Source organism: Danio aesculapii, chromosome 13 (genome assembly GCF_903798145.1).
Source record: "Danio aesculapii chromosome 13, fDanAes4.1, whole genome shotgun sequence".
In the NCBI taxonomy this organism is placed as follows: Eukaryota; Metazoa; Chordata; class Actinopteri; order Cypriniformes; family Danionidae; genus Danio; species Danio aesculapii.
This window is the reverse complement of record NC_079447.1, coordinates 47,294,474-47,321,701: the sequence shown is the minus strand read 5'-3', so window position 1 is coordinate 47,321,701 and position 27,228 is coordinate 47,294,474. Positions and strand designations below refer to the sequence as shown.

General features: G+C 34.1%; 2 protein-coding genes across 3 annotated transcripts in view; one reads left to right on the top strand and one right to left on the bottom strand.

The window, feature by feature from the left end:
* actr2b (actin related protein 2b) overlaps positions 1–7,994 on the bottom strand; it is a 33,660-nt gene extending 25,666 nt beyond the window's left edge. For both annotated transcript variants that reach the window (XM_056470529.1, XM_056470530.1), the window contains exon 1: positions 7,861–7,994. In XM_056470529.1, the coding sequence (XP_056326504.1) occupies positions 7,861–7,908 (48 nt within the window). In that variant the 5' untranslated portion in view covers positions 7,909–7,994. The remainder of the gene's footprint in view (positions 1–7,860) is intronic.
* Positions 7,995–9,840: 1,846 nt separating this feature from the next.
* phf10 (PHD finger protein 10) overlaps positions 9,841–27,228 on the top strand; it is a 28,928-nt gene continuing 11,540 nt past the window's right edge. The window contains exons 1-9 of the mRNA XM_056470881.1: positions 9,841–9,922; positions 10,919–11,025; positions 13,850–13,980; positions 14,117–14,200; positions 14,418–14,560; positions 16,455–16,604; positions 17,327–17,436; positions 17,564–17,714; positions 21,377–21,520. Of these exons, the coding sequence (XP_056326856.1) occupies positions 9,854–9,922; positions 10,919–11,025; positions 13,850–13,980; positions 14,117–14,200; positions 14,418–14,560; positions 16,455–16,604; positions 17,327–17,436; positions 17,564–17,714; positions 21,377–21,520 (1,089 nt within the window). The 5' untranslated portion in view covers positions 9,841–9,853. The remainder of the gene's footprint in view (positions 9,923–10,918; positions 11,026–13,849; positions 13,981–14,116; positions 14,201–14,417; positions 14,561–16,454; positions 16,605–17,326; positions 17,437–17,563; positions 17,715–21,376; positions 21,521–27,228) is intronic.

Genomic DNA, 27,228 nt, shown 5'->3' with positions numbered 1-27,228 from the left:
ATGTCATGATGAATACTGTGATCATCCCTTAGTTTGCACAGGACAGACAACAACACCGAAAAATAAAAATACATTTATGACAACTTTAAAATTAATATATAAAATCTAGACTATAATTAAAGTTGTCGTTTTAATTATGTGTGACTTTTTAAACAACAAACAACCATATATTATACCTTTGTTTTGAATAAATCATTTAAATGAACAACAATGGAATTTTCACCACTAGAGGGCACGTATTAACAAACAACAAAAGCGTTGTTTGATGACTGCATGACTGGGTGTGGAATCATGGGAGTTGTGGTAGAGTAAGGTTTGAGAGCAGTCAAACACTGAAGCAAATGCTGATGAGAGATGAGCGTGACTCAGCAGGAAAGCACCAGAGCTTTTATTACAAAATAAATCCTACTTAAATAATAGGCGAGACAGTTTAGGATGCTATTTTAACATTTTGTTCATGGTAATAATAACTAATTAACAAACCAACTTCTATTAATATCTAAATCAAATGACCAGTAAGTAAAAAAACTCAAATTAGGATATAAAGAATTACCACGACTGCTTTACTTGAATGTTATTGTTTCCAACAATCTTTATTTCAGATCTAGCAGTTGGAAAGTTTGAGCTACCATGTGGCTGTAAAACTGGAGTAAGTGTGCAGATCAGTTTTCCAGTCTGCAAAAAACCTCTGTAGTCCTAGCTAGAAATGTGTCTTTTTAAGACAGGGGCGGCATGGTGGCTCAGTGGTTAGCACTGTCACCTCACAGCAAAAATGTCACTCGTTCGAGTTTCAGCTGGGTCAGTTGGCATTTCCGTGTGTAGTTTGCATGATCTCCATGCATGACGGGGATTTCCTCCAGGTGCTCCGGTTTCCCCCACAGTCCAAAGACATGCGGCATAGGTGAACTGGATGATCTAAATTGGCCGTGGTGTATGTGTGTGAATGCCAGAGTTTATGGGTGTTTCCCAGTACTAGGTTGAGACTGGAAGGGCATTCGTTGCGTAAAACATACTGTATGTTGGATAAATTCTTACTAGAACTATGTTAAGCTGCTTTGACACAATTTACATTGTAAAAGCGCTATAGAAATAAACATGAATTGAACTGGATTGAATAAGTTGGCAGTTCATTCCGCTGTGGCGACCCCTGATAAATGAGGGACTAAGCCTAAAGAAAATGAATGAATGGATGAATGAATGAATGAAAAGTACTTTAAGTGGAAAACATATGTATTACTGAAGAACTTTATATCATAGAATAACAATATCTGTCGTTTAGAACCAAAAACAGAAGTTCAGAAATATCAGCTTTTTTTAGGATTTCAAGATTGATTTCTGCTGCACTCGAGAGTTAAGTTTTACTATTTGTTGGTTTGCACACTTTTAGAAATGTGCTTTTAACATTATGAAAAAAATGTTTGGGTCAAATATGAAAAGAGGTTTCAATTTGATTAATTGATTGATTAATTGATTGATTGATTGATTGATTGATTGATTTGTTTGGGAGCAAAACAATTAATGACTAGCATATCATGATCATTTTACCATGATTTACAGAAAATATTTACTAAATGTTATAACAGTAGTATACAGACTATTAATATTTAGTCTGGTGTATTTAGAACAACAATTGTTTTATGGCATATTAAAACACTCTTTATATGGATCAAAGTTAGGGCTGTACGATATTGCGGTATTTAATTTTTCTGCAATATATAATGCGATACGAATACAATTTTTTTTTGCTTTGAATAGCTCCATTTGACATTTTTCTCTGGGAAGTCTATTTGGGTACAAAAATTGAATAATCACAATCGCAAAGTTTTTGTCTAGTTTCCAGTCCACGCATCTAAAAATGCTTAAATCAACAAAAAAATTGTTTTGTTTTCACTGCCAATTCATCTGCAAATGGAGTAAGCAAAATAATCTTACTTTCAGTTTGAAATGTAGATATTTGGACAAGAAACGACACAAAAAAAAAAAAAAAAAAAAAAAAAAACATTGCAGTGCAAATGTAAAATAACATTGTATAGTCTTTATTGTATCAATAATTGAATACAATTAATCTTTGTTATACTTCCAAACATCAAAATTTCTAGTGCCCAAATGTTTCCAACTCTCTTGAAAACACATGCAGATGATAAACTTTCACTCTATTCTGGTGAAACTCTGCTGTGACTCCATAAATCATCTATATGTATATATTATTAACTAGAATTCAGACTCTGGGTTTCCTCCAGGAAGGACTGCACAAAATATCGTTTCAGCATTGATATCGCAATGTAAACATTCGCAATGGTCACATCGCGAACATACACGATGTTGAGTCTGGATTTATTTTAGCATTTTTGCAAGTGTTTTTTGAGACCTATGACCATGTGAGGGTTTTAAAAGCATTCAGAACTGTATTTACTGTATACCTGAATACAGTTCGACTCCCCGAAAAACAATAAAACGCTGTTTATATAAGTTGTATCTTTTTCTTTATTGAATTCATTTATGCTTGTGGATTGTTTCTTATATTTTATGCAGATGCACTCACATACAGAATCATCCCAATTAATCTAAAATGATCAATTCTATCCAAATAATTATTCAACTCATCTGGTGAAATTGTATTCATATTTCAATATATATCTCCGAGTAAAAAATATGGAAATGTTACGATTTTTCCAATATCGTGCAGTCCTACCTCCGGGTGCTCCGGTTTCCCCCACAAGTCCAAAGACATCTGCTATAGGTGATTCAAATAAGCTATATTGTCTGTAGTGTATTTTTGTGAATGAGAGTGTATGGGTGTTTCCCAGTGATGGGTTGCAGCTGTAAAGGCATCCGCTGCCTAAAACATATGCTGGATAAGTTGGAAGTTCATTACACTGTGGCAACCCCTGATGAATAAAGGGACCAAATCGAAAAAAAAATTGAATCCAGACTCAACATTGCAAATCCTGCGATGTGACTTTCGCAAGATTCGCACATTGTGATATCGATGCTGAAACAATATATTGCGCAGCTCTAATCCAAGTGCAGAATAAAAAATAACTGTCATTTTAATATGCAGTATGATCACTTAGGCTTTGTGAAGTCTCACAAACTAATTTCGAGAGGAGTACGTGATATGATTGATCGCAGCTGGTCTCTCATCTACAATCATTAGTTAGCCAATCAGATTAATCCAAACTCACTATAAGCAAAGAGCATAGAATCACCAAGAGGCGACACTCTGGTGAGATTTGGGCAACAGTCACTAGATGCCGCTAGCGTCACGCAGCGGCCATTTTGGAAGGAAAATTCTAAAAGAACAACAGCATATTACAAGTCTGTAAAACAAACTATTAAACTATAGTTGATGATTGTGATAGCAAGTGTTGTATTGTCGTCTTTCAGGTTGTATCTCAGCTTTAATGCGCTTCTTAAATAAATAAATAAAAAACAAAGCAGCTGCTTGCCATCGCGACAGCAATAAGATCCAGTGGACAGCCGATCGCTTTCACTCCAGAATAGCGGAATCGCGGGGCTGTTGCTGGGCGCTGCTGTTGCAAAGGAACATTCTATTGAGTGTCGCCTCTTGGTGATTCAAAGCTCTTTGCTATAAGCAAAGTCCCTTTAAGGCAAGTCATTTCACCCGGCGGCCATCTTTAAAACGCCTCTCGGGCAGTATGCTCGAGCATTCTGTTTCAGTGGAAAAAAACATAAAATTCTCCAAAATTGCTTGCCAAGCTTACGATTACATTAAGCAACAACTGTCTCTTTAGTTTCATTTCTAAATCTGCAGAAATTCACATCTGGTCTAAGCCCCTCCCCCGAAAAAATGTCAGTCTGTAGCGATCGCTGATTGGTTCTTGTACTAGAAGGCGGGCTTTAGTCACCATATAGCGATCACTGATTGGCTCCTGTACTAGAAGGCGGGGCTTCATTCACCATATTGACAGTTACACTTTTCTCCGTTCAAAACAATACGAGTGACATATCTTGTGTATTCTATAGTCTTTGCTATAAGCAGCCCGGCTAAAACTACTCCATAATCTTCATTTCCCATCCACCCCATTTCCCAGAGGGAAATCTCGAGAACTACCTGATCTCGAACCCCCTTACATGCTCATCGACCAGACGGGAGCCCTGGGCTCAATTATCTCCGAGCTCAGGGTTCTCTCCTGGGACAGCATGCTAAACCTGCTATTATTATCAAACTATATCTAAGTGTGAACTCTTGAATCCATATTTAAAAGAGGTTAGAATAATTGCATTGACAACTGATTTTTTTATATACATGTTTCTTACCACAAAGGTTACTTGCATCTAAAATGGCACCTATGCAACTGCTGTTGTAAGTTTAAGTTAACGCATAATCCATCATCACTGACTCTTAAATACTGTAGCTTTTTGACCTAATCCAGGCTCATCAGACATTCTGCAACAACAAATCTATGTAAATGTAATAAAGTGATTGACCCGTCTACTACTAGACCACTGACCAAGAATGTCTCACACTGTTTAAAGAGACAGTTTACACCAAATTTTTAATTTCCTCACCATTTACTCACAATCCAGTGGTTCTAAACTTTTATGAATCTCCTCCTTCTGTTGAAGACAAAACAAGATACTCTGAAAAATACTGGAAAAAAACAGACATTGACATCCAAAATAGGACCAAAAAAATACAATGGAAGTCAATAGCTGTTTCTTTAAACGTTCTTCATCATCTTTTGTGTTCAACAGAAGAAAAACAGGATCGGAACAGGATCGGAAGCTTTTTAAAGAGATTTTCATTTTTGGGTGACTTTCCCTTTAAGATTTATAAATCTTAACCTAACCTAATAGCAATACACCTTCCTAAACATTAAGAAATGAAGTTGATGGATTGGTTTCCTTCATCTCATGTGAATCATTGATAACGGATCTTTGGATGAATAAACCGTGTTGTCTTGTTTCTCATCTTAACACTACTCCAAAAATGGTCTGAAGGCTTTCACGCTCGTTTATTGGTCATTCGACGTGTAGAGAAACGCTTTCTCTGTGCAGGCTGTGGTTTTGACATCACTTCCTTCTGACTCATGCTTCTCTGTTTCACTAACTTGCTTTGTTTACTAAAAATACATTATTAAGATATTCACATTACTTCTTCTACCTCCATTTGTGCTTCGAACATGCCGACGTCGCCCAAATTGTAATGTCAGGACAAAATCAGCACACTTCAAATTCCAGAGCTAATCATGGTATGACAATGGAATATTTACAGTCAGTCAATTATTTGATGAACATGGATTGCTTTTGTCATACTTAAAATTCCTTAAAAAATGTAAAATTCCTGTAAAACCTAAAGACTATGCTGTTATTTTTGATGCAATACCAAGTAAAGTTGTATCACTGTTGCGCAATTCCGTATACAATGTGGACCAACAACCAAAGACAAGTGATGATGTTTATTCATTGGTGATATTAACATTGTTAAAGATAAATGTAGTAACAGATACAGCTGAAGTCAGAATTATTAGCCCCCCTAAATTATTAGCCCCCCTGTTTATTTTATTCACTAATTTCTGTTTAACAGAGAGAAGATTTATTCAACACATTTCTAAATACAATAGTTTTAATAACTCATCTCTAATAACTGATTTCTTTTATCTTTGCTATGAAGACAGTAAATAATATTTAACTAGATTTTTTCAAGACACTCCTATTCACCTTATTCTCCGCGTACGAGTGGGCGCAGCCATTTGAATCATTTTGGCTCGAAACTTCCGGTCTCATTCACTTCCATTCATTTTTAAACGTTAAAAACAGCTCGTTTTGCTGCTTGGTGTTTCAAACTGATGTTTTCTTATTATAATATTTTACTTCGTCTGTATTGTCATGCAAACACTTGTTTGTAGAGCAAGTAGTTTGACCGTTTTTTGCCGTTTATTATTCCTAGTCATTTCTCCCATAGGCAACAGAATCGGAAGTTCTAAAACAATCGCAAAAACGAGCGCACTTCCGCATTGAAGAGTAAGGTCAATACAGCTTAGTGACATTTAAAGACTTAACTAGGTTAATTAGGCAGGTTAAAGTAATTAGGCAAGTTATTGTATAACTATGGTTTGTTCTGTAGACTATCAAAAAAGAAATAAGCTTAAAGGGGCTAATAATTTTGACCTAAAATGGTTCATAAAAAATTTAAAACTGCTTTTATTCTAGCCGAAATAAAACAATTAAGACATTCTCCAGAAGAAAAAATATTATCAGACATACTGTAAAAATTTCATTGCTCTGTTAATTATCATTTGGGAAATATTTAAAATTTAAAAAAAAAAAAATTCAAAAGGGGCAAATAATTCTGACTTCAACTGTATATTAAAAATGTATTTAAAAGAATCATATACCATTTTCAACAGTCTTCTGGTCATCAAAATTTGGAAATATTGAGTGGAAGGAAGTATGGTTACTAACAAATAAGTTTTTATAAGTTAAAATTTTACACAGAATTTATCCTGTAAAAGTTATTTGAGCAATTTGAAGTGGATAAAGAAAAAAAGTCGATTTTTGTGCTATTGTTAAAGAATCTGTTACTCATCTGTTTTTTTCAATGTGTATACTCAAGATTATTTTTAATGGATGTTTCTAACTTTATTTCAAGGACATTTGGTACACTAATACAAATTGGATTATACGATGTCATGTTTGCTTTAGTACAAGATGGAATTGATTAAAAAAGTAAAACCTATTTTCTTATACAACTAAAAATATTACTTGGAAAATACCATGTTCATGTCAAGAAATGGGCCAAAGCCAAGCCAAATTGTGAACATTTTATAAAGGAGATTAAACATTACGGTACTACACTATATAACATTAGAAACAGAAAAGCTAATAAAGACATATGAAGCATTGTGTAAATTTAAATTGATTGAATAAATGTTTTATTATTATTATCTTACCTATTTTTTTACCCCTGGCATCTGTTTATATTTTGTATAACTAAAATAATTTCTCTTATATTAATTGTTTTATTTTATTCATAATTGTGAGATATATTCTTTTGTACTAAGTATTTACAATAAAATAAATAAATAAATAAGCTTACTATATCAGCATTAATTGAACTATGTACAATGAATTAATTTAATGATTAACCAGGATTGAGCATCACTGAACATTGGTGCAACTCCTAAAATAATTTCTCTTATATTAATTTTTTATTTTTTATTTTGTTCATAATTGTTGTGAGATATATTCTCTTGTACTAAGTATTTACAATAAAATAAATAAATAAATAAGCTCACTATATCAGCATATGTACAAAGAATTAATTTAATGATTAACCAGGATTGAGCATCACCGAACATTGGTGCAACTCCTATCCACTGAAACCGAGAGATGAGGAAGTAGCATCACCCATATAGCTTGCGACATGCAAAAATAGTATGAAAGCAAGTGGCTGCAGCATTCACAGAGAATGGGGAATAGCATGTAACCATAGCAACGCAAAATTCTAATTAATATTATATTATGCTAGCAAGCTGCTAGCATATCGCTGCAAGCTGCAAGAATGAGCCCTGGAGGTTTGGTCATGCAGTCAATACGATCACTGTGTCACTGTGTTATTATTATAATATAAAGCGACATGTGCAGATAATACACCCAACACCATGCTACGGTTTTCCTCCTAACGTAGCAATAATGCAAAATGAAAGCTGGTTTTAAAGCAGAGAAACAAACCCACAGTCAGGTAACAAGGCAGAGAAAGCAGCTGTCAGACATTCTTTATAGCTGCGCTAAGCTTTCATGACTTCCTGTTAGGGGTCTATCTGTCTTCTTCTCATGTCACTTGAAATAAAAGCTCAACAAGACAAACGTCGCGTGTTAGCGTTGCGGACGTACCCCTGTTCCGTTATCACAAACCACCACTTTTCTTCCTTGGCTGTCCATCTTTCAGAGACCCGGAGGAGCCGTCAGAGGAAGCCGAACTTTTCAACACAGTGCTTCAAGCACTCACACAGCAGCGCAGGGTTTCACTTCCTGTTCCAGACAGTTGCGCGAGAAGACAAGCCTGTTTTTTTAACACATGCCCCGCCTCCTACACTGGTATTGGCTAATTTGACATTCTCAGGGGTGAGCGATTGGACAGTTGAGAAGTCATTTACGTGACCTTGCATGTAACTAGCGATTAAATAATAACAGTCAGATTTTATTTTATTTTTTTTTTTATAACCATAATTATATTAGTTTTTATGTTTACATTTTATATTGTGTTGTTGTATGTGTGTTTCTGATGGTTTGTGCAATAAAAAAAATAATAAATACAATTATTAATGATAAATTATGCAATACAATAATAAATAATGGTTAATAATAAACATAACATAGATTATAAAGGCAATTTATTTGTACATTATGTTATATTATGTTCATAAATGTAAATTTCCTTCAGCTTTGCTCAAATTGCAGAATTTTCTTTAAGATTCAACTTACTTAATTACAACATTACAACACTTTACAACAAAAAAATAGAAAAAAAAAAAAAAATTGTGAAAATTTATAATGTCCTTAATAAATGTTATGTAATTTGAAAACCTTGCCTCTGTTATTTTTTTATTAATTTATAATAATAATAATAACAATAATAATTACTATTATTATTATTATTATTATTATTATTATTATTATTATTATTATTATTATTATTATTATTATTATTATTGTTGTTGTTTGATATTTATTTATCACCTTTGCACTCTTAATGGTATGTTTAACTGTTGAAATGCATGGCTTAAATATGCAATCAAAACATAGTTAGTCAGTTATTTTCTGTAATATTCTGTCATTTTTACCTTTAGGTTGTAAAACTTTATCAATTATCATCAAAATAATAAACAAAAAAGTCATTTTTGTATTATTTGTATATTAACAATGTAAAACAATATTAAGCTATTTAAAAATACAATTAAAAATTACAAAAAAATTACAAAAAAATTAACAAATTGCTGATTGTTAATATTAATAGAAATCTGTGGACATTTATTATTTCAAGACATCCAAAACTTTTTGCACAAATGACTACGGCCATTTGAAAATGATGGAGCAAACAGCATTGAATTAACTAGGCTTTATAAACCATATTTCGTAAACAATTGCTAGAAAACAAATACTAGAAAACATGATCTAAAACAAATCTCCTATTCTCTAGGACTGTATTTACCTCTCAGCCTGAACTGAAACACATTTAAATGAAACACATTGCAAAAATCCCATTTTTTTCCACCATTGAATAATTTATTCATAAATGTATGTTTTATCAAGCTGTGCTTTAAAGTAGATTTTATTTTTATTTGTATTAATTATTATTATTATTATTATTATTATTATTATTATTATTATTATTATTATTATTATTATTATTATTATTATTACTACTACTATTATTATTATTATTATTATTATTATTATTATTATTATTATTATTATTATTATTATTATTATTATTATTATTATTATTATTATTACTATTACTATTATTACTATTATTGTTATAAAGCTACAGACAAAGGTTATGAAGCTAAGAAACAATCAAGTCCATTGTGTTTTTATATTATGTCTTATTAATTAATCAAATAAATAAATAATAATAATGGTGATGATAATAGTAATAATAATTTTACATTTTAATAAATAAAATAATTTTAAAAATAACATTTTAAATATTTTGTAATTAAAATAAACCTTGTTCCTATAGCTTACAAAATAGACGGCGTTTAAATATATATATATATATTTTTTTCAATTTTTGTGTTGAGAGATCGGAACACTTTGTCGCGTTCCTAGTTTGCTAGTTTCCAGCCGGAATGTGACGCCCTTTCATTCGCAGAATAACAACATGGCAGCTGTTCTATCGCCGAGACCGTGCGATAGCAATCCTGCGACTCCTGGGACACAGTCTATAAAGGTTTGTGGTGTTTACGTCTGCGTTTTCTTAGCAGAGGCTGCGAATATATCACTCTAGCAATATAAATCTTAACTTACATCCGTACAATTTCTGCGTGAGTGTGACGTACAGTCGCCTTTGTTTGTTTACCATTAGCCTGTTATCATTAGCCGAGGGAGCTGAACAGGCGATGCATGTAAAGTAATTCTTCGAAAGTTAATTAATACAGTAAAACGGACCCGCAATGTCTTATTTAGGTGGTTTTGAGCAGTCGTTAATCGTTTATTAGGGTGACGTATACACTTTATTAGGTACACCTTGTAAGTACTTAGTTGCACCCCCTTTTGCCTTCAGAACTGCCTTGATCCTTCATGGCATAGATTCAACAAGGTACTGGAAATATTCCTCAGATTTTGCTCCATATTGACATTATATCATCATGCAGTTGCTGCAGATATGTTGACAAATGTTCTCTATTGGATTGAGCTCTGGTGACTGTGGAGGCCATTTGAATACAGTGACGCATTGTCATGTTCAAGAAACCAGTCTGAGATGATTCGTGCTTTATGACATGGTGCAATATTTTGCTGGAAGTAGTCAACAGGAGATGGGTACACTGTGCTCATAAAGGGATGAACATGGTTAGAAACAATGCTAAGGTAGGCTGTGGCATTGACACGATGCTCAATTAGTACTAATGAGCCCAAAGTGTGGCAAGAAAATATCCCCCACACCATTACACCACCACCAGCAGGCTGAACCGTTGATACAAGGCAGGATGGATGCATGATTTCATGTTGCTGATGCCAAATTCTGACCCTACCATCCGAATGCTAATGTTGTTTTGAAGTCATGCTTGCATGTGATTTCAGACCTAGTATTCAAATGGTAAACAATATAGGGAGCATGTCAAAATTAGTCACTGAACGGATGTGCGAATATAAAACTTTACCTCAATTTATTTAACGTTAACCTGTGAATACAGAAATATTTGTGACAGACTTTCTCTTCAAACAGGATGACATTGAGGAGAACTCCAGTGATGGGAGTCAAGCCCCCAAGAGGCGCAGGATGGGCTCAGGAGACAGTTCCAGGAGCTGTGACACTTCCAGTCATGAGCTCGGGTCAGCACAACACACACACACACACACAAACACACGCACACACACACACACACACAGTTACAGGTGTTTTTATTCTGACACGGGTCTGTAAATTCCCTTGAAAAGAATTTTTGTAAATATACTTTCTCTCCAAAGTGAACTTATTTATTATAATATGATATATTTAGGGTTTGAGCAGTTCCATGCAAATGTCAACCTTGCCCCGAAAGTTTTCACCAAATTAGCAAAGACCTTTCAGTACTGTACAAACACTTTCAGACAGTAGTTTTTGTTTATTGTTTTCAATATTGCATCTATAGCGCATGTTTATTTCTCACATTTTAAAGTATAAAACACGCTTACAGGTTGATATTTTGATCCCTTAACTCTGTGGGTAGTTGTTTTGAAAAGTATAAACAGAAGTTTTGATATACTGTTAACATATTCACTCTCTATGAATTTAAGTTTCGAGTTTTTACTGCAAATGTCACCCCCGTAAGGCTGGAATGGCTCATTTGGGTTTCTGTTTAGAGACATTTTGTCTTAAAAATATTAACTTAAAGGTCCCGTTAAGTGCTTTGAAATAAGGATTGTTATTCAATGTTTGACGTAATCTCATCCGAAACACAGAGAGGTCGGGGCATAATCAAGGAATCTGCAGGGTTTAAAATGTCTTCAATTTCAAAAACCAAAGTTTAGGTCTTGAATCCTAAATTCACAGAAATATTGTGCTGTAGGTCCTAAATCATTTTAAACAGATCTTAGTTTTCCTATGTCCATGTAAAGTTACCCAATAGGGTCTACACCCATCCAATCACTAGCATTCCATCTCAATGTAATTTTTAACAAAAAATTATTTATTGACTCTAGATACCAATATGGTTTAATTATCTTCCTTACAATAACATTTGTTTTTAATATTTTTTTAAATGTTTAAATTGAGCTATTAGAAAAAATCTTCAGCATTTAGCCTTGTGTAAGTCTGAAATTTCTTTCATAATGGTCTTCAAAAGGTCTTGAAAGTCTCAAATTTGACTTGATGAAACCCTGATAGAGTAGCTCCTCCCCTAAAAAAAAAAAATCAGCCAATAGTGTTTTGTTTTATTACAGCTCTGCCAGAGTGGTTGAGCTCAAGTGCATCAAATGAGAAGGGGGCGGGGCATGTTAGATACTAGAGAGTATCTGATTGTTCTGTAGATTTGATGAGGAAACTGAAGGTACAAGGTTACATAATAAAATCGTTGATCCATTTAGGTGGAAGTGACAAGCTGCAAGCCTTGGATGTTTCTATTAGTTTTATATCTTCTAAATGCAAATTTTGTTTTGGAGTGCACTCCTTTATAGATATCCTTAGGACTAACAGACTGAAACTAACATCTAAAAATATTTATTTTAATTTCACAGGAAGCTTAAACTACTGATAGAAAAAGCATGCAACATGCTACAAGTACTGTCACTTCCTCTAGCGGGAAACTTAAAGTGTCATTGAGGCATTTTATCATTCTTCACTCATTCATTTGGGCAAAATTTAGGATTCACCAATAGTAAAGTAACGCCCAATCCCAATTAAACCCCTTAGCCCTTCCCCTTAATTCTCTTTAGCTTGAAGGTGTAGGGCTAAGGGGAAGGGCTAGAGAGCCCTTGAAATAGATTTTTCAGGACCACACTCGAAACCAAGGGGTACAAAAATTTCCCAAAATTATCATCTACAATGGTAGCATGGCTGCACACGTAAGTAAGGAGATTAGTATTTTAGTTAAATTTATTTTAGTAAATTAGTATTTTTTTGGCATTATTAAATTTTTTTCACAACAAACAAGCTTATGTTTTAATACATTCATAACGGCGTTCGTGTTTTACTGTCATGCTTTTAGAAAAACAAACCTAAAAACCGAAAATCTGAAATCCATAATAATAACTGTAATCCATAATAAAAATCTGTAATCCATAATAGTAACTCCAGTATAGCAGTCCAACAACATACTTTCACATCTGACACTTGAATGCCCTGCTGAACAAGTCTAATGGCTAGGAATGAGCTTTTTACAGTGTCTGGTATTAATTTAGTTTTCTTGTGTTTGCATAGATGAATATGGCCACGGTGTAAATGCACAGTAAAGTTACGATCTTATTGCTGCATTATATCGTTATGATAGCATGATGTTGTTGCCTTCAGTGAATTCCTGAAGATAAATCCCTTAAAATAACGACTGGTACTGGAATAACTACAGCAGTCGCCATCGTCGATCTCCTATGAAGTAGGAGCTTGTAATGGCATTTGATGATGTGTGCAGGTGCTGTAGTGGTGACCCATTTCTTAGGGGTACCATTTGAAACCCTTCCCATTCACGCTCTGTTTTTAGGGCCAAGGGGAAGGGGTATAAATAAAAAAGGGTTAAAATTGGACTTAAGTATTTGTCAACTCTGTCTCTGTTATATTTTATCAAAGCTCTCATTTACTCTTTAAAAAAAAAAAAACAGTAATATGATGAAAATTGTTTTAGACATGGCATGTCGTGTCTGGTTTGAGGTTAGCATCTTGAGCTGAAGCACAAAATGGTGGAAAATCTCAACTCTGTTATTGTCAGCTCGGTTATGGTTTAAAATAAAAAGTTAAACAATTAATATCAGATTGAAATGCTCCCTTAATACTTAAGCAGTATACATTATTTTACATTAATGATATATTCAGTTTATTATAAATGATTAATTAGTTTTTTTCATTACAATTTAGGAAAAATAAATGAAAAATGCGTAAAATATACCTGCAATTCTGGAATCGAAATGTGTGTATATGATTATATGATTGTATGTGTGTGTACTGACCCTTGCTGTTTCATTACAGACCAACATACTTCCCTGCTGAAAACCTGACAGAATACAAATGGCCTCCGGATGACACGGGAGAGTATTATATGTTACAAGAACAAGTGAGCGAGTACTTGGGAGTCACGTCTTTCAAGCGCAAATATCCAGGTATGAGCGAAATTGCACAGAGCAGTTTTCATGTGCTTGGTCGAAGTAGTTTTATTTCCAGATTAAACTACAAGGTGAAGTTTTGTTGTGTGGTGTAAAGACGTCTTTTTTCTTTCTATTCCACTTCATGCACTAGAAATGGAAAGAAGAGACCTGTCTCACAAAGAAAAACTTTATCTGAGAGAGCAGAATGTCATTACCGAAACACAGTGTACATTGGGTAAGATGTTCATAATTCAGTCAATGGATCTACACTCAAAAAAAGAGTTTTGCTTCTTGTTCAGACTAAATATTTAAAATGAGTTGAGCCCACACAATTCTGGAGATTTTTGGGGGGGAAACTTAATTGTTTTATGTTCAATCCTCTTAAATTTGTTACAATAACTTAGTAGGACAACATGAAAGAATTGTGTTTAAAAGGTTTAATTTTTCTACAGGTCTCACAGCTTTGCGCAGTGATGAAGTTATTGATTTAATGATTAAAGAGTATCCAGCCAAACATGCTGAATATTCAGTCATTCTCCAGGAGCGAGAGCGGCAGAGGATAACGAAAGAGTACAACGTCAGCACTCTTAGTGTAGTGAGTATACATATTTTACATGTTTAACCGTGAATTATGTGCAACCCCAAACCAGAAAAAGATGGGACAGTATGGAAAATGCAAATAAAAAAAGAAAGTAGTGTTTTTCTAAATTTACTCGACTTGTATTTTATTGCAGACAATGCAACAAACATTATTGAATGTGTTCCTCATGACTTTTTCAAAAATAAACACGTATTCCAATTGTGGTTCTTGCAAGACTTTTCAAAAAAAGATTTAACAGTAAGGCATTTACCACTTTGTAATGCTGCCATTCCTTTTCACAACACTTGAAAGACATTTAGTGACTGAAGACAACAAGTGATGAAGTGTTTCAGGTGTAATTTTGTCCCATTTTTCCTGCAAACAAGTCTTAAGGTGGGCAACAGTACGGGGTCTCTGTTGTCGCATTTTGCACTTAAAAATGCGCTATGCATTCTCTATTGGAGACAGGTCGGGACTGCAGGCAGGCCAGTCAAGTACCTGTATCCTCTTCCTCCGCAGCCAGGACTTCGTAATGTGTGCGGAATGTGGTTTTGCATTGTATTGTTGAAATATGCATGGAAAAGAGGACAGCATATCATGCTCCAAAATCTGTATATACTTTATCATTAATGATGCCATCACAGAAGTGCAAGTTACCTTTGCCAAAGGCACCGACACAACCCCATACATGATAGACTCTGGCTTTGGGACTTGTTGCTGGAAACAGGATTATCCTTTTCTTCTTTGATTCGGAGCACATAGTGTCCATTTTTCCCCAAAATACATAAAAAACTGATTCATCACAGTACTCATTTCCTCTGTGTGATGGTCTATCCCAGATGCCTCCAGATCTGCCGACGGTGCTTCTGGACACTGTTAACATAGGGCTTCCTTTTGGCACAGTACAGTTTTAACTGGCATTTGTGGATGTAACTACATATTGTGGTACTTGATAAAGGTTTGACAAAGTAGTCCTGAGCCCATGTGGTGATATCACTTGTAGATGAATGAGGATTCTTGATGCAGTGCCGCCTGAGGGATCGGAGATCACGGTTGTTCAGCTTAGGCTTGCGCACTCTTCCTTTACGCACTGAAATTCCTCCAGATTCCCTGAATCTTTTAATTATATTATGCATGGTAAATGGGAAATATCCAAACGTCTTCCTATCTTTCTTTCAGGAACATTGTTTTTCAAACATTTGGATAACTTTCTCATGTATTTGTTTGCAAATTAGCGATTCTCGGCCCATCTTTGCTCCTAAAGGACTAGACCTTTCTTGGATGCGGCTTTTCTACCAAATCGTAATTACAATCACCTGTTGACATCACTTGTTTCAAATCACATCATTATTCAACCAATTTACCTGATTACTAGCCCTAAACTACTCCAGTCTCAACTTTCTTGGAATGTGTTGCTGGTCTGAATGTCAGGAAAGGATGTAGATTTAGAAAATGAAATAAGTTGACCAGCCAAAACATGAAATATTTTGTGTTCATATTGTCTGCAATGAAATACAAGTCAACATAAATTTGCAAATCACCTACTTTCTTTTTGTATTTGCTTTTTTCATACTTTGACAACTTTTTTTGATTTGTTGTTGTATTATTCTATATAATATAATTCTGAATGTAGCTGCATTTTATTCCGCAAAAATCCGGTAAATGTATCAAAAGTGACTTTACATCACCGCAATAAATTTAAATGTAAAATATGTTTATGTAGAAATTTGAACTTATTTATATTAAGTGTCATTTAAAGTGAGTACAGTGAGTTTAATCATGAGTCCAGCTTTCTTAAGCATTTGGTTATTTTATTTCATTTAATGTATTTATTTTTATTTTTTGCTTATAGAGTAATGGTTTATAGTTTGGTAAAAGCATGCTAACTGTGTGATTAATTTCTTTTCAGCAAATGCAGCAGCAGAATCCTCAGAAAGTTGAAGCCAGCAAAGTGCCAGAATACATTAAGAAAGCTGCTAAAAAAGCTGCTGAATTCAACAGTAATTTCAACCGAGAGCGGATGGAGGAGAGAAGGGCTTATTTTGACCTTCAGACACATGTAAGATGGGCTCATGCTTTGATAATCTGATTCTGTATAATACAGTGCATATCAAATATCTGCTTTTAGAATATGCTTGCGGAAGTGACCAGACAAACAGTGTTCATGCAGAAGATGATAATAATAATAATAATAATAACAATAATAAAAGAAGGCATAAAATATACCTTGAAAACTTGTTTAACTCTTGGGACACGCACGCGAGCGATCGTGAGCTCTGTGGAGAAAGTGAAACCGCTCGTGCTTTTAGACGACCTCGTAAAACAAAAACAGGCTTCTTGGCTTTGTGGCTGTTCATCAAGATAACGACAAGATTTGTTTGAGCTCAGGTCGACTATGGCATGTTATTATATGTATATAGTATTTCGATGTAATGTCTCGGCTGTGTATTTTTTAAAATGGTGGTTCCTTTGTTTTCATTCTCCTGGCTTGTGCACGCACTAGTGATGTTTGTTTGTAAACAAATATCTTTCAGCTGCGCGTCTAGCTCCGCCTTATGGTACCCTTTTGTCGTGCTAGGTACCCTTTCAATAAGCTACCATAAAAGAGTACAGTACGGTTCGCTTTTTGGTACCTTTCAACAGTGGAAACAGCCATAAAAGCATACCGTACCATACCACTCATTGAAAACGGGCCAAAAGTGACCACTTCAAGGCGATGTTTAGTTTTTGACACATGCTCTTCTTTATGTCTCATTACATTTTTATTCTTCCTCTCTTTAGATTATTCAGGTACCTCAAGGAAAATATAAAATCCTCCCTCCAGAAAGAACTAAGACCGGTCCGTACCCTGTTGCCCTCATTCCCGGCCAGTTCCAGGAGTACTACAAAAGGTGAATTGTATAATAAAAATCATTGCTACAAAATACTGGGTTGGATGACTGCTGATTCTAGAATGTTCTTGTCCAGCTTTCTGATGTGTATTTTTTTTTGTTGTTTTTTCTTCAATGATGTTTGCAGGTACTCTCCGAATGAGCTCCGCTACTTGCCCTTGAACACAGCCCTCTTTGAGCCTCCACTGGACCCAGAACTGCCTGCCCTGGACAGTGATGGAGACTCTGATGATGGTGACGATGGAAAAGAAGACAGCAAGAAAAATAAAGGTTCCTCCGTAAGTTGTTGTGAATGCGCAGAGGGTCTTCCTGAGCCACTGAAGCTTCACAGTCCATTACTTCACCAAAATATTCAATACCTGAAGCTTTGTTCAGCATTGCTCTCCAGTGACTTCTAGCTACTATACTGAGAAATGGCAAATTAATTCATTCATTCATTTTCTTTTCGGCTTAGTCCCTTATCAGCTTATCCAATTCACCCATAGCGCATGACTTTAGACTCACACAGTTTTTATTCAGTTGTATTTATTAATTGTTGAGATTGTGACAATATGAACAGCATATATATTTAAATGTATATAAAATAATAATAGTATATCCTATAAAATGAATAACATAGCTAATGTAACCTAATATTGTTATGTAACAAACTGTTTTAAACAAGTTGTATTGCTGCTTCCGCTACTCTCGACACCTGTCTGAAACATCACAACACCCACAAGCTGGTGCAAGTTTTGAACCCAAAGTGACTGTCAAGCCGAACTGATCACTTCTGTCATTTGCCACATGACTATAATGTCAACAAGTCATCTTCAAAACACCTCTCAGGCATTCTGTTTGAATGAGAAAACATCAAATTCTCCTAAACTGTTTGCCAAGCTTACCATTAAATTTTATTTTCGGAATCATCAATTAAATGAAACCACAACCGTCTCCTGAATTTAGTTCTAAACATTGGAATTACACTAAAAAAAATTTCGCTACTGCGCATGCGCACTTGAAGGGAACAATATCACGAGGCTGAACTCCTTGCGTTTCATTATTGTGTTATGCTGTGTTCACACCAGATGCGGAAGAAGCGTCAAGCGCGAGTGATTTTACATGTTAAGTCAATGCAAAGACGCGAATAGACATCCTGCGGCACGATACACGTGAATGAGGCGGCGCGAATGACGTGATTCGTGCAAATTAAGTGGCGCGAGTTGAGCCTTTTTCGCAATAAATGCATTTAACGCACGTATCACTCGAGTTTGAAAATCTGAACTTCAGCAGACATTCACGCTGCATTAACCAATCAACAGTCAAAGTCCCTTTAAGGCAAGTCTTTTCACTCGGCAGGCATCTTTGAAACACCTCTCGGGCAGTATGCTCGGGCATTCTGTCTGAATGGGGAAACATCAAATTCTGCAAAACTGCTTGCCAACCTTAAAATTACATTTCATATTACAAATAACCAATAAAATTCAACAACAATTGTCCACTTAGTTTAATTTCTAAATGTTCAAATCACACAAAATCTGTAGAAACTCACGTCTGGCCTGAGCCCCTCCCAGAGAATTGTCATTCTATAGCGATCGCTGATTGGTTCTTGTACTAGAAGGCAGCTTTATTTGCCATATAGCGATCGCTGATTGGCTCCTGTACTAGAAGGCGGGGCTTCATTCGCTATATTGACAGTTACACTTTTTTCCTATTCAAAAGTATACGAGTGACACGTCTTGTGTATTCTATAGTCTTTGCAGCAGTTCATCAAACTGGGCTCGGCTCAGTTGGAAGCACCGCTGAAAGCTTCCATCATCCAGGTATAGTTTCTGGAGGAGTTTATGAACTCATTGGCTGGCTGCACCTCAGAATGGATTTAGTGGACTCAGACACGGCTCCAAACAAATCTACGCTGTTTTTCAGTCTTCCTAAAGCACATCAACACAGCTATTCTCTCAATAATCCAAATAGCCATTTAGCAACGGGAGTCACCGGGCAGACAGACGCCCAACCCATGACGTGAATCCACGTCTATTTTAAACGAAGCGGATTTGAAGCGCGAATGAGGCGAGTAAAATCCAAATGTTCACGCATCTATTTACGCATGAAAAGTTAATTGTTTAATTGTTCGTTTATTAACCTTGTATACGTCTAAAATTTCATTCTTAATAGTCTTAAGGGGTCTTAAAAAGTGTTAAATTTGACTTGATGAAGTCTGCAGAAACCCTGCAGACATCACACAAAGGGTAATTTTTTTTCCATTTGTGTCTTTGACGCACGAAAAAGACTCCCATACCTCAGACTTGCCTGATGTGGGTTTCCTAACAGTAAACTGACCGTTTTCTAGTGCAGTTCGAAAAACTGAACTTCAGCGGACATTCGCGCCACGTTAACCAATCAACAGTCAAAGTCCCTTTAAGGCAAGTCTTTTCACTCTGCGGCCATCTTTGAAACCCCTCTCGGGCAGTATGCTTGGGCATTCTGTCTGAATGGGGAAACATCAAGTTCTCCAAAACTACTTGCCAAGCTTACAATTACATTTTATGTTACAATTAACCAATAAAATTCAACAACAATTGTCCACTTAGTTTCATTTCTAAATGTTCAAATCACACAAAATCTGTAGAAACTCACATCTGGCCTGAGCCCCTCCCAGAGAATTGTCATTCTATAGCTATCGCTGATTGGTTCTTGTACTAGAAGGCAGCTTTATTTGCCGTATAGCGATCGCTGATTGGCTCCTGTACTCGAAGGCGGGGCTTCATTCGCTATATTGACAGTTACACTTTTTTCCTATTCAAAAGTATACGAGTGACACGTCTTGTGTATTCTATAGTCTTTGCAACAGTTCATCAAACTGGGCTCGGCTCAGTTGGAAGCACCGCTGAAAGCTTCCATCATCCAGGTATAGTTTCTGGAGGAGTTTATGAACTCACTGGCTGGCTGCACCTCAGAATGGATTTAGTGGACTCAGACATGGCTCCAAACAAATCTACGCTGTTTTTCAGTCTTCCTAAAGCACATCAACACAGCTATTCTCTCAATAATCCAAATAGCCATTTAGCAACGGGAGTCACCGGGCAGACAGACGCCCAACCCATGACGTGAATCCACGTCTATTTTGAATGAAGCGGATTTGAAGCGCGAATGAAATGTTCACGCGTCTATTTACGCATGAAAAGTTAATTGTTTAATTGTTCGTTGTTCAACCTAGTATACGTCTAAAATTTCATTCTTAATAGTCTTAAAAGGGTCTTAAAAAGTGTTAAATTTGACTTGATGAAGTCTGCAGAAACCCTAAAGTTGTTAAACTTAAACTCAAAGGGTAATTTTTTTTTCCACTTGTGTCTATGACGCACGAAAAAAACTCCCATACATCAGACTTGCCTGATGTGGGTTTCCTAACAGTAAACTGACCGTTTTCTAGTGCAAGCTGAAGGACAGCGCATCTTCACTTTGCTCTACCATGTTGATAAAGCCCCATCTGAGGAAGGTTATGCAGATGATGCGCGCACAGACTGTGCGGAAAAAAAAAATCATGTGCATAAAGCACTGGTCATGCGTTCAGCATGTGTAACAGTCGTGAGCACCGGCTGTACCGGTGCTCAATAAACATGAGGAAATCTCACTTGCTCCTGTTGAAATTACACTAGAGTTTTATTTGGAAATATATTCTCACGTGGCAAGAAATCTGGTCGGGTCCTGCGGCTGACCTCTACACCTGATTCACACCTGCCCAAACGAACCGCACCAAAAAGGCAATTAACTCTGGTCCATTTTAACCAAACTAAATGAGGCAGATGTGAAAGCACACCTATAGTATAATGGTCCTGTATAATTTAGTTTTTCTGAGCAAGAAAGGAATCCATTTTTTTTACTGAACTGCATTAAATAAACTTAAATCTGAATGAATGAATTAATTAATCTGAATAAATTTCAATCTCATCTTGATGTGCAGGACAGTTCATCAGGAAACACCTCAGATGGAGACAGCCAGGACAGCGGCATTCACTCCAAAGTCAAAAGCAAAGACCGACCGGGCACCCAGGGCAAAGACGGCACTCCTCGCTCCATCCAACACAAATCTGTCCCTGGGTACAAGGTAGAAGAAAAAAGCCCCTGATCTTCTTTTTTTTTTTTTTTTTAAATAACCCAACACCTCTCTTCTCCCCTTTTCGACAACCCTCTTTTCCAGCACTTTCAGCAGAGAAGCCCTCTTTCTTCTGACTTGGTCATCGGTACACTGTCAAAAAAAGCTCACACACTCACACACACAAATACTCAGACACAAAACACCCCCCCCCCTGGTGGTCATAGATTGGGACTGCACTTGTCAATGGAACTTGTTTTCGTTTTTAAGAGTGGCACTTGTTTTTTTCTCAGTGCCAGGAAACCCAGTGACAGTTCCTGCTTTCTGCACAGACCTTTGGAGCAATAACATTCTTGTGTGGTACTGCGATTTTTAGTTTAGGGATTTAATTTTATTTTATTTTGCTGTTATGCGCTTGTGAAAATTAAATACCCTTTGAACAGTACTTCTTATAGCTTAAAATACCTCTGTTTATCTGCCTGCCTGCCTGTTAGTTACACTGAAGGGCATGTAAGCAGTTTTGTTTGGCTGCTAAACACTATAAAGTGTTAATAATACATAGAAATTTATAAATATATATTAAACAGTTGGAGAAATCATAAGAGTGCACTGAGTAATGTTTTCCCTGACTTTCCTGAGAAACAAAGTTTTGAATAGCAGCTTGCATCAAAATCAGCCAGGCTGTTTTATTCCTACATTTTTAGGTCACATGTTCAACTTGTCTTACACTTGAACAAAGTTACTAAGGATAAAAAAACAACAGCAATAATAACAACTGTGTTTAAGGCACATAAATAAAACACTTTTACATTTAGGAACTATTAACTTTGACTGTTAGGCACCTACAAATATAATCAGTTTATTTAATTCGTAAATCGGCTATCCTTGATTTATTTAAATTTAATAATAAATTATTTTTTTTTATTATTTAATATTTTTATACAATGTAATATTATTAAATTATATTGTTTTTTTATTATTTAATTGTTGTTCTTGTTATTACGTTGTATTAAATAGTTTATTTAATTATTATTATAATCAGTTAATTTAATTTCTTAATAAAACAGGTTATGCTGTAAATGTAATATTTTTATACAATGTAATATTATTATTATTATTATTATTATATTGTATTATTATTATTATTATATTATTATTATTATTATTATTATTATTATTATTATTGTAGTTCTTGTAATTGTTATTTGTATTCAACTGTTTATTTAATAATAAAAAATATTATTATACGTTGTTAAATTTGTATTATTTTCATTAATAATTTTATAAATTTAAATTTAATTATTATCATTGTTATTATTACATTGTATTAAATGTATTATCACATTGTATTACATTTTCTATTATTTTGATTATTTAATAATCACTTATTGTTGTTGTTATTATTATTATTATTATTACATTGTATTATTTACTTCTTATTATTTTAGTTCTTGTAATTATCACATTGTAGTTAATTGTTTATGTAATAATAATAATTATTATTATTATTTATTGTGTTAAATTTGTATTATTTGCATTATTTAATACATTTTTATTTATTATTATTATTATTATTATTATTATTATTATTATTATTAATATTATTACTATTACATTGTATTATTCATTTATTATTATTGTAGTTTTGTAATTATTATTACATTGTACTTATTTGTTTATTTAATAATAAATTATTATTTTACATTGTGTTAAATTTCTGTTATTTAATATTAAATTTAATTATTATTATCATTATTATTACATTGTATTACATTTTCTATTATATTAATTATTTAATAATTACTTTTATTTATTATAATAATAATAATAATAATAATAATAATTATTATTATTATTATTATTATTATTATTATTATTATTATTAAAAACCTCTAGCATTTTTTGCATCAATATAAATATTTGTAAATGTATAATATTTTAGAAATCTTTGCGTTAATTTGTGGATAGTACTTTATCTGGAGATACAAATCAGTCAAAATCAGACCCCAGTAAAATCCTCATCAAGCGATCTTACAAAGACTTTCAAGTAATGTCAAATTTCATACATCTATGTAAGTAGTCATGAGTGGATATTTAAAGAGCAAAAACTACAACTTCACCCTCTTAAAAGAAAATAATTTGATGTTCAAAAATGTTGATGATAGTTTTGGTTACAATTGACTCCCACTATATGGATAAAAAAAATAAATAAATAAATAAAAAATAAAATATATATATATAAACACATACACACACACAGTTGAAGTCAGAATTATTAGCCCCCTTTTGATTTTTTTTTTTTCTTTTTTAAATATTTCCCAAATGATGTTTAACAGAGCAAGGAAATTTCCACAGTACGTCTGATAATATTTTTTCTTCTGGAGAAAGTCTTATTTGTTTTCTTTCGGCTAGGATAAAAGCAGTTTTTAATTTTTTAAATAACATTTTAAGGTCAATATTATTAGCCCTTTTAAGCTATATTTTTTAGATAGTCTACAGAACAAACCATCGTTATACAATAACTTGCCTAATTACCCTAACCTGCCTAGGTAACCTAATTAACCTAGATAAACCTTTAAATGTCACTTTAAGCTGTATAGAAGTGTCTTGAAAAATATATAGTCAAATATTATTTACTGTCATCATGGCAAAGATAAAATAATTCAGTTATTAGAAATGAGTTATTAAAACTATTATGTTTAGAAATGTGTTGAAAAAATCTTCTCTTCGTTAAACAGAAATTGGGGAAAAAATAAACAGGGGGGCTAATAATTCTTACTTCAACTGTGTGTGTGTGTGTGTGTGTATATATATATATATATATATATATATATATATATATATATATATATATATATATATATATATATATATATATATATACAGGTTTGGGAGGATATGATGGGGAGAATTTTTATTTTAAGTGAACCCTTTATCCCTTCAATGGATAAAGAACGGCCAGTGAATTGTAACCTTACTGAGTGCACTTTTTAACATAGCTTTATTTGTCATGCCAGTGATGCATTGCTCATGAAATGGTTATCAAACTTTTATTTGGTTTAATTTTGTCAAACTGTCAGTGGTTTTTCTACCCTGGCTCTATGGGCACCTTAACATATGCTTGATATCAGTGTTTCCATCGATTTACTCTGTCTCATTTTTCTTGTCAAAATGCATGCTGGATCAACAAAAGGTTTACCTTAACATAAAAGACACTATAATAGATTGTCGCTTTTTGCAAATTTCAATTTATACAAAGCGCATATACAACAAAGTCATTTGGCGGTGTTGTAATACTATTTTAATAGCTTGCCCACATACGTTTGCATTTGCATAAATTATCTATGCTTGTTTGTGCAATAGGTACATTTTTATGACGTTTTAGTGTTCTTGGTTGCAATGCTTTGTTCTTATCAAACTTTTTTGTGTGTGAGTGATTTTTATCAAATAGTTTAAAGCAAATTTGGCAATACACAGTAGCTCATTTTACCTCAGTTTTAGTTGTATTAACTCAGGAAGTGAAGGAAAATTGTAAACTGTCATACTACTAGAAGTATATATAGTATGTAGATTTTTCTATATGCATAGAGTACCTGGCTGACCTGCTACCCTTGTCTAAGAAGTACATTAAAGTGCATACTTTACCCATAATGCAGTGCACTCAAACTGACCTTTCAATTCCAGTCTGAAGAATTCCAGAAAGGTTTATTTTATGTACTTTTGTGTTACATAATTGGGATGATTATTAAAATATACTTATTGCAGTGTGAAAGGCATCCAGTTATGATCTGGCAGTTTTGTAATAGTTATAGCATACTATGTAGTTTTCTGTATAGGAAAAAATAGGTAGAACACGGTATGCTGCTTAATATCAAAGACTATACTATATTCCCATAAAGGGACTTTTATAATATTCAATAAGAAGTTTTAATTTGATTCTATATAGCCATGCTTTTCCAGTCTATAGGTTTATATACGAATTATATGAGTCTCTACAATGATGACTGTAGCACTGTTTATTTGAAAAGTGCATTAAAGGGATAGTTCACACAAAAACGAACATAAACACATTTACTCTCCGTCAAGTGGTTTTAAACCTTTATAAGTTTCTTTCTTCTGTTGAACACAAAGAAATATTTTGAAAAAGCTGAACACTTGCAACTTTTGACTTGCATAGTAGGAAATACTATACAAATACTATAGGAGTCAATGGTTACAGATTTCCACCATTTTTTAAAGTCTAATTTTGTGTTCAACAGAAGAAAGAAACTCATAAGGGAGAGTAAATTACACAATTTGTATTTTTTTGTGTAAACTGTCCCTTTAGGGAATATTAAAATAAACTATTCTCAAATTAAGTCTCAAAACACTTTGGGCCAATCAGCAATAAGGGCTGTGTCTAGTAATGATAGAGAGTGAGTGCACAGGACTGATTAGCAGAACCACTGTGTGGCAGGTAAACGGAATTAATCAGCGAGGTCACTTTGTTTCTTATTCACAGGTGAGTAACACCTCCACTGCTGGTTTTACTGTAATATGTTTCAGATTTACCAATATTTAAACTGCACCTTCTAGTGGATTATTCATCTGAAACGTTCAAAAAACGTTCCCTTAGTAACATATTTTCGAATTGCAAAAGTGTAGAAAGCGCCCTCTAGTGGATTTTTCATCTGAAATGTACAAAAAAAATTCCCAGAGTAACGTATTTTAGATTTACAAAAATGTAGATGGTGCCCTCTAGTGGATTTGTCATGTGAAACGTGCAACAAAAAGGACCGTAAATAATATATTTCTGATTGACAATAATGTAAACAGTGCCATTTAGTGGATTCAATATCTAAAATGTACAAAAAACATTCCCTGAGTAACGTATTTCAAATTAGCAAAAATGTAGACAGCGCCCTCTAGTAGATTCATCAACTGAAACATACAACAAAATGATCCTTTATTTCAGGTTTGCAAAAAAGTAGTCAGCGCCCTCTAGTGGAGTCGTCATCTGAAACATACAAAAAACATTCCCTGAAGAAACAAATTTCAGATTTGCAAAAATGTAGATCGCGCCCTCTAGTGGATTTGTCATCTGAAACGTACAAAAAACATTCCCTGAGTACCACATTTCAGTTTTGCAAACATGTAGACAGTGCCCTCTAGTGGATTTGTCATCTGAATCGTACGAAAAACATTCCCTGAGTACCGCATTTCAGTTTTGCAAACATGTAGACAGCGCCCTCTAGTGGATTTGTCATCTGAATCGTACGAAAAACATTCTCTGAGTACCGCATTTCAGTTTTGCAAACATGTAGACAGCGCCCTCTAGTGGATTTGTCATCTGAAACATACAAAAACATTCCCTAAGTATTTCAGATTTGCAAAAATGTTGGCGGCGCCCTCTAGTGGATTTGTCATCTGAAACATACAACAAAATGGTCCTCAATCTATTTCAGATTTGCAAAAGCATGTACACAGTCCCTTCTAGTGCATTTGTCATCTGAAACATACAAAAAACATTCCCTGAGTAACGCATTTCATATTTGCAAAAATGTTGACAGTGCGCTCTAGTGGATTTGTAATCTAAAACATACAACAAAAAGTACCGTAATTATTATATTTCAGATTGACAAAAATGTAGACAGTGCCCTCTAGTGGATTTGTAATCTAAAACATACAACAAAAAGTACCGTAATTATTATATTTCAGATTGACAAAAATGTAGACCGTGC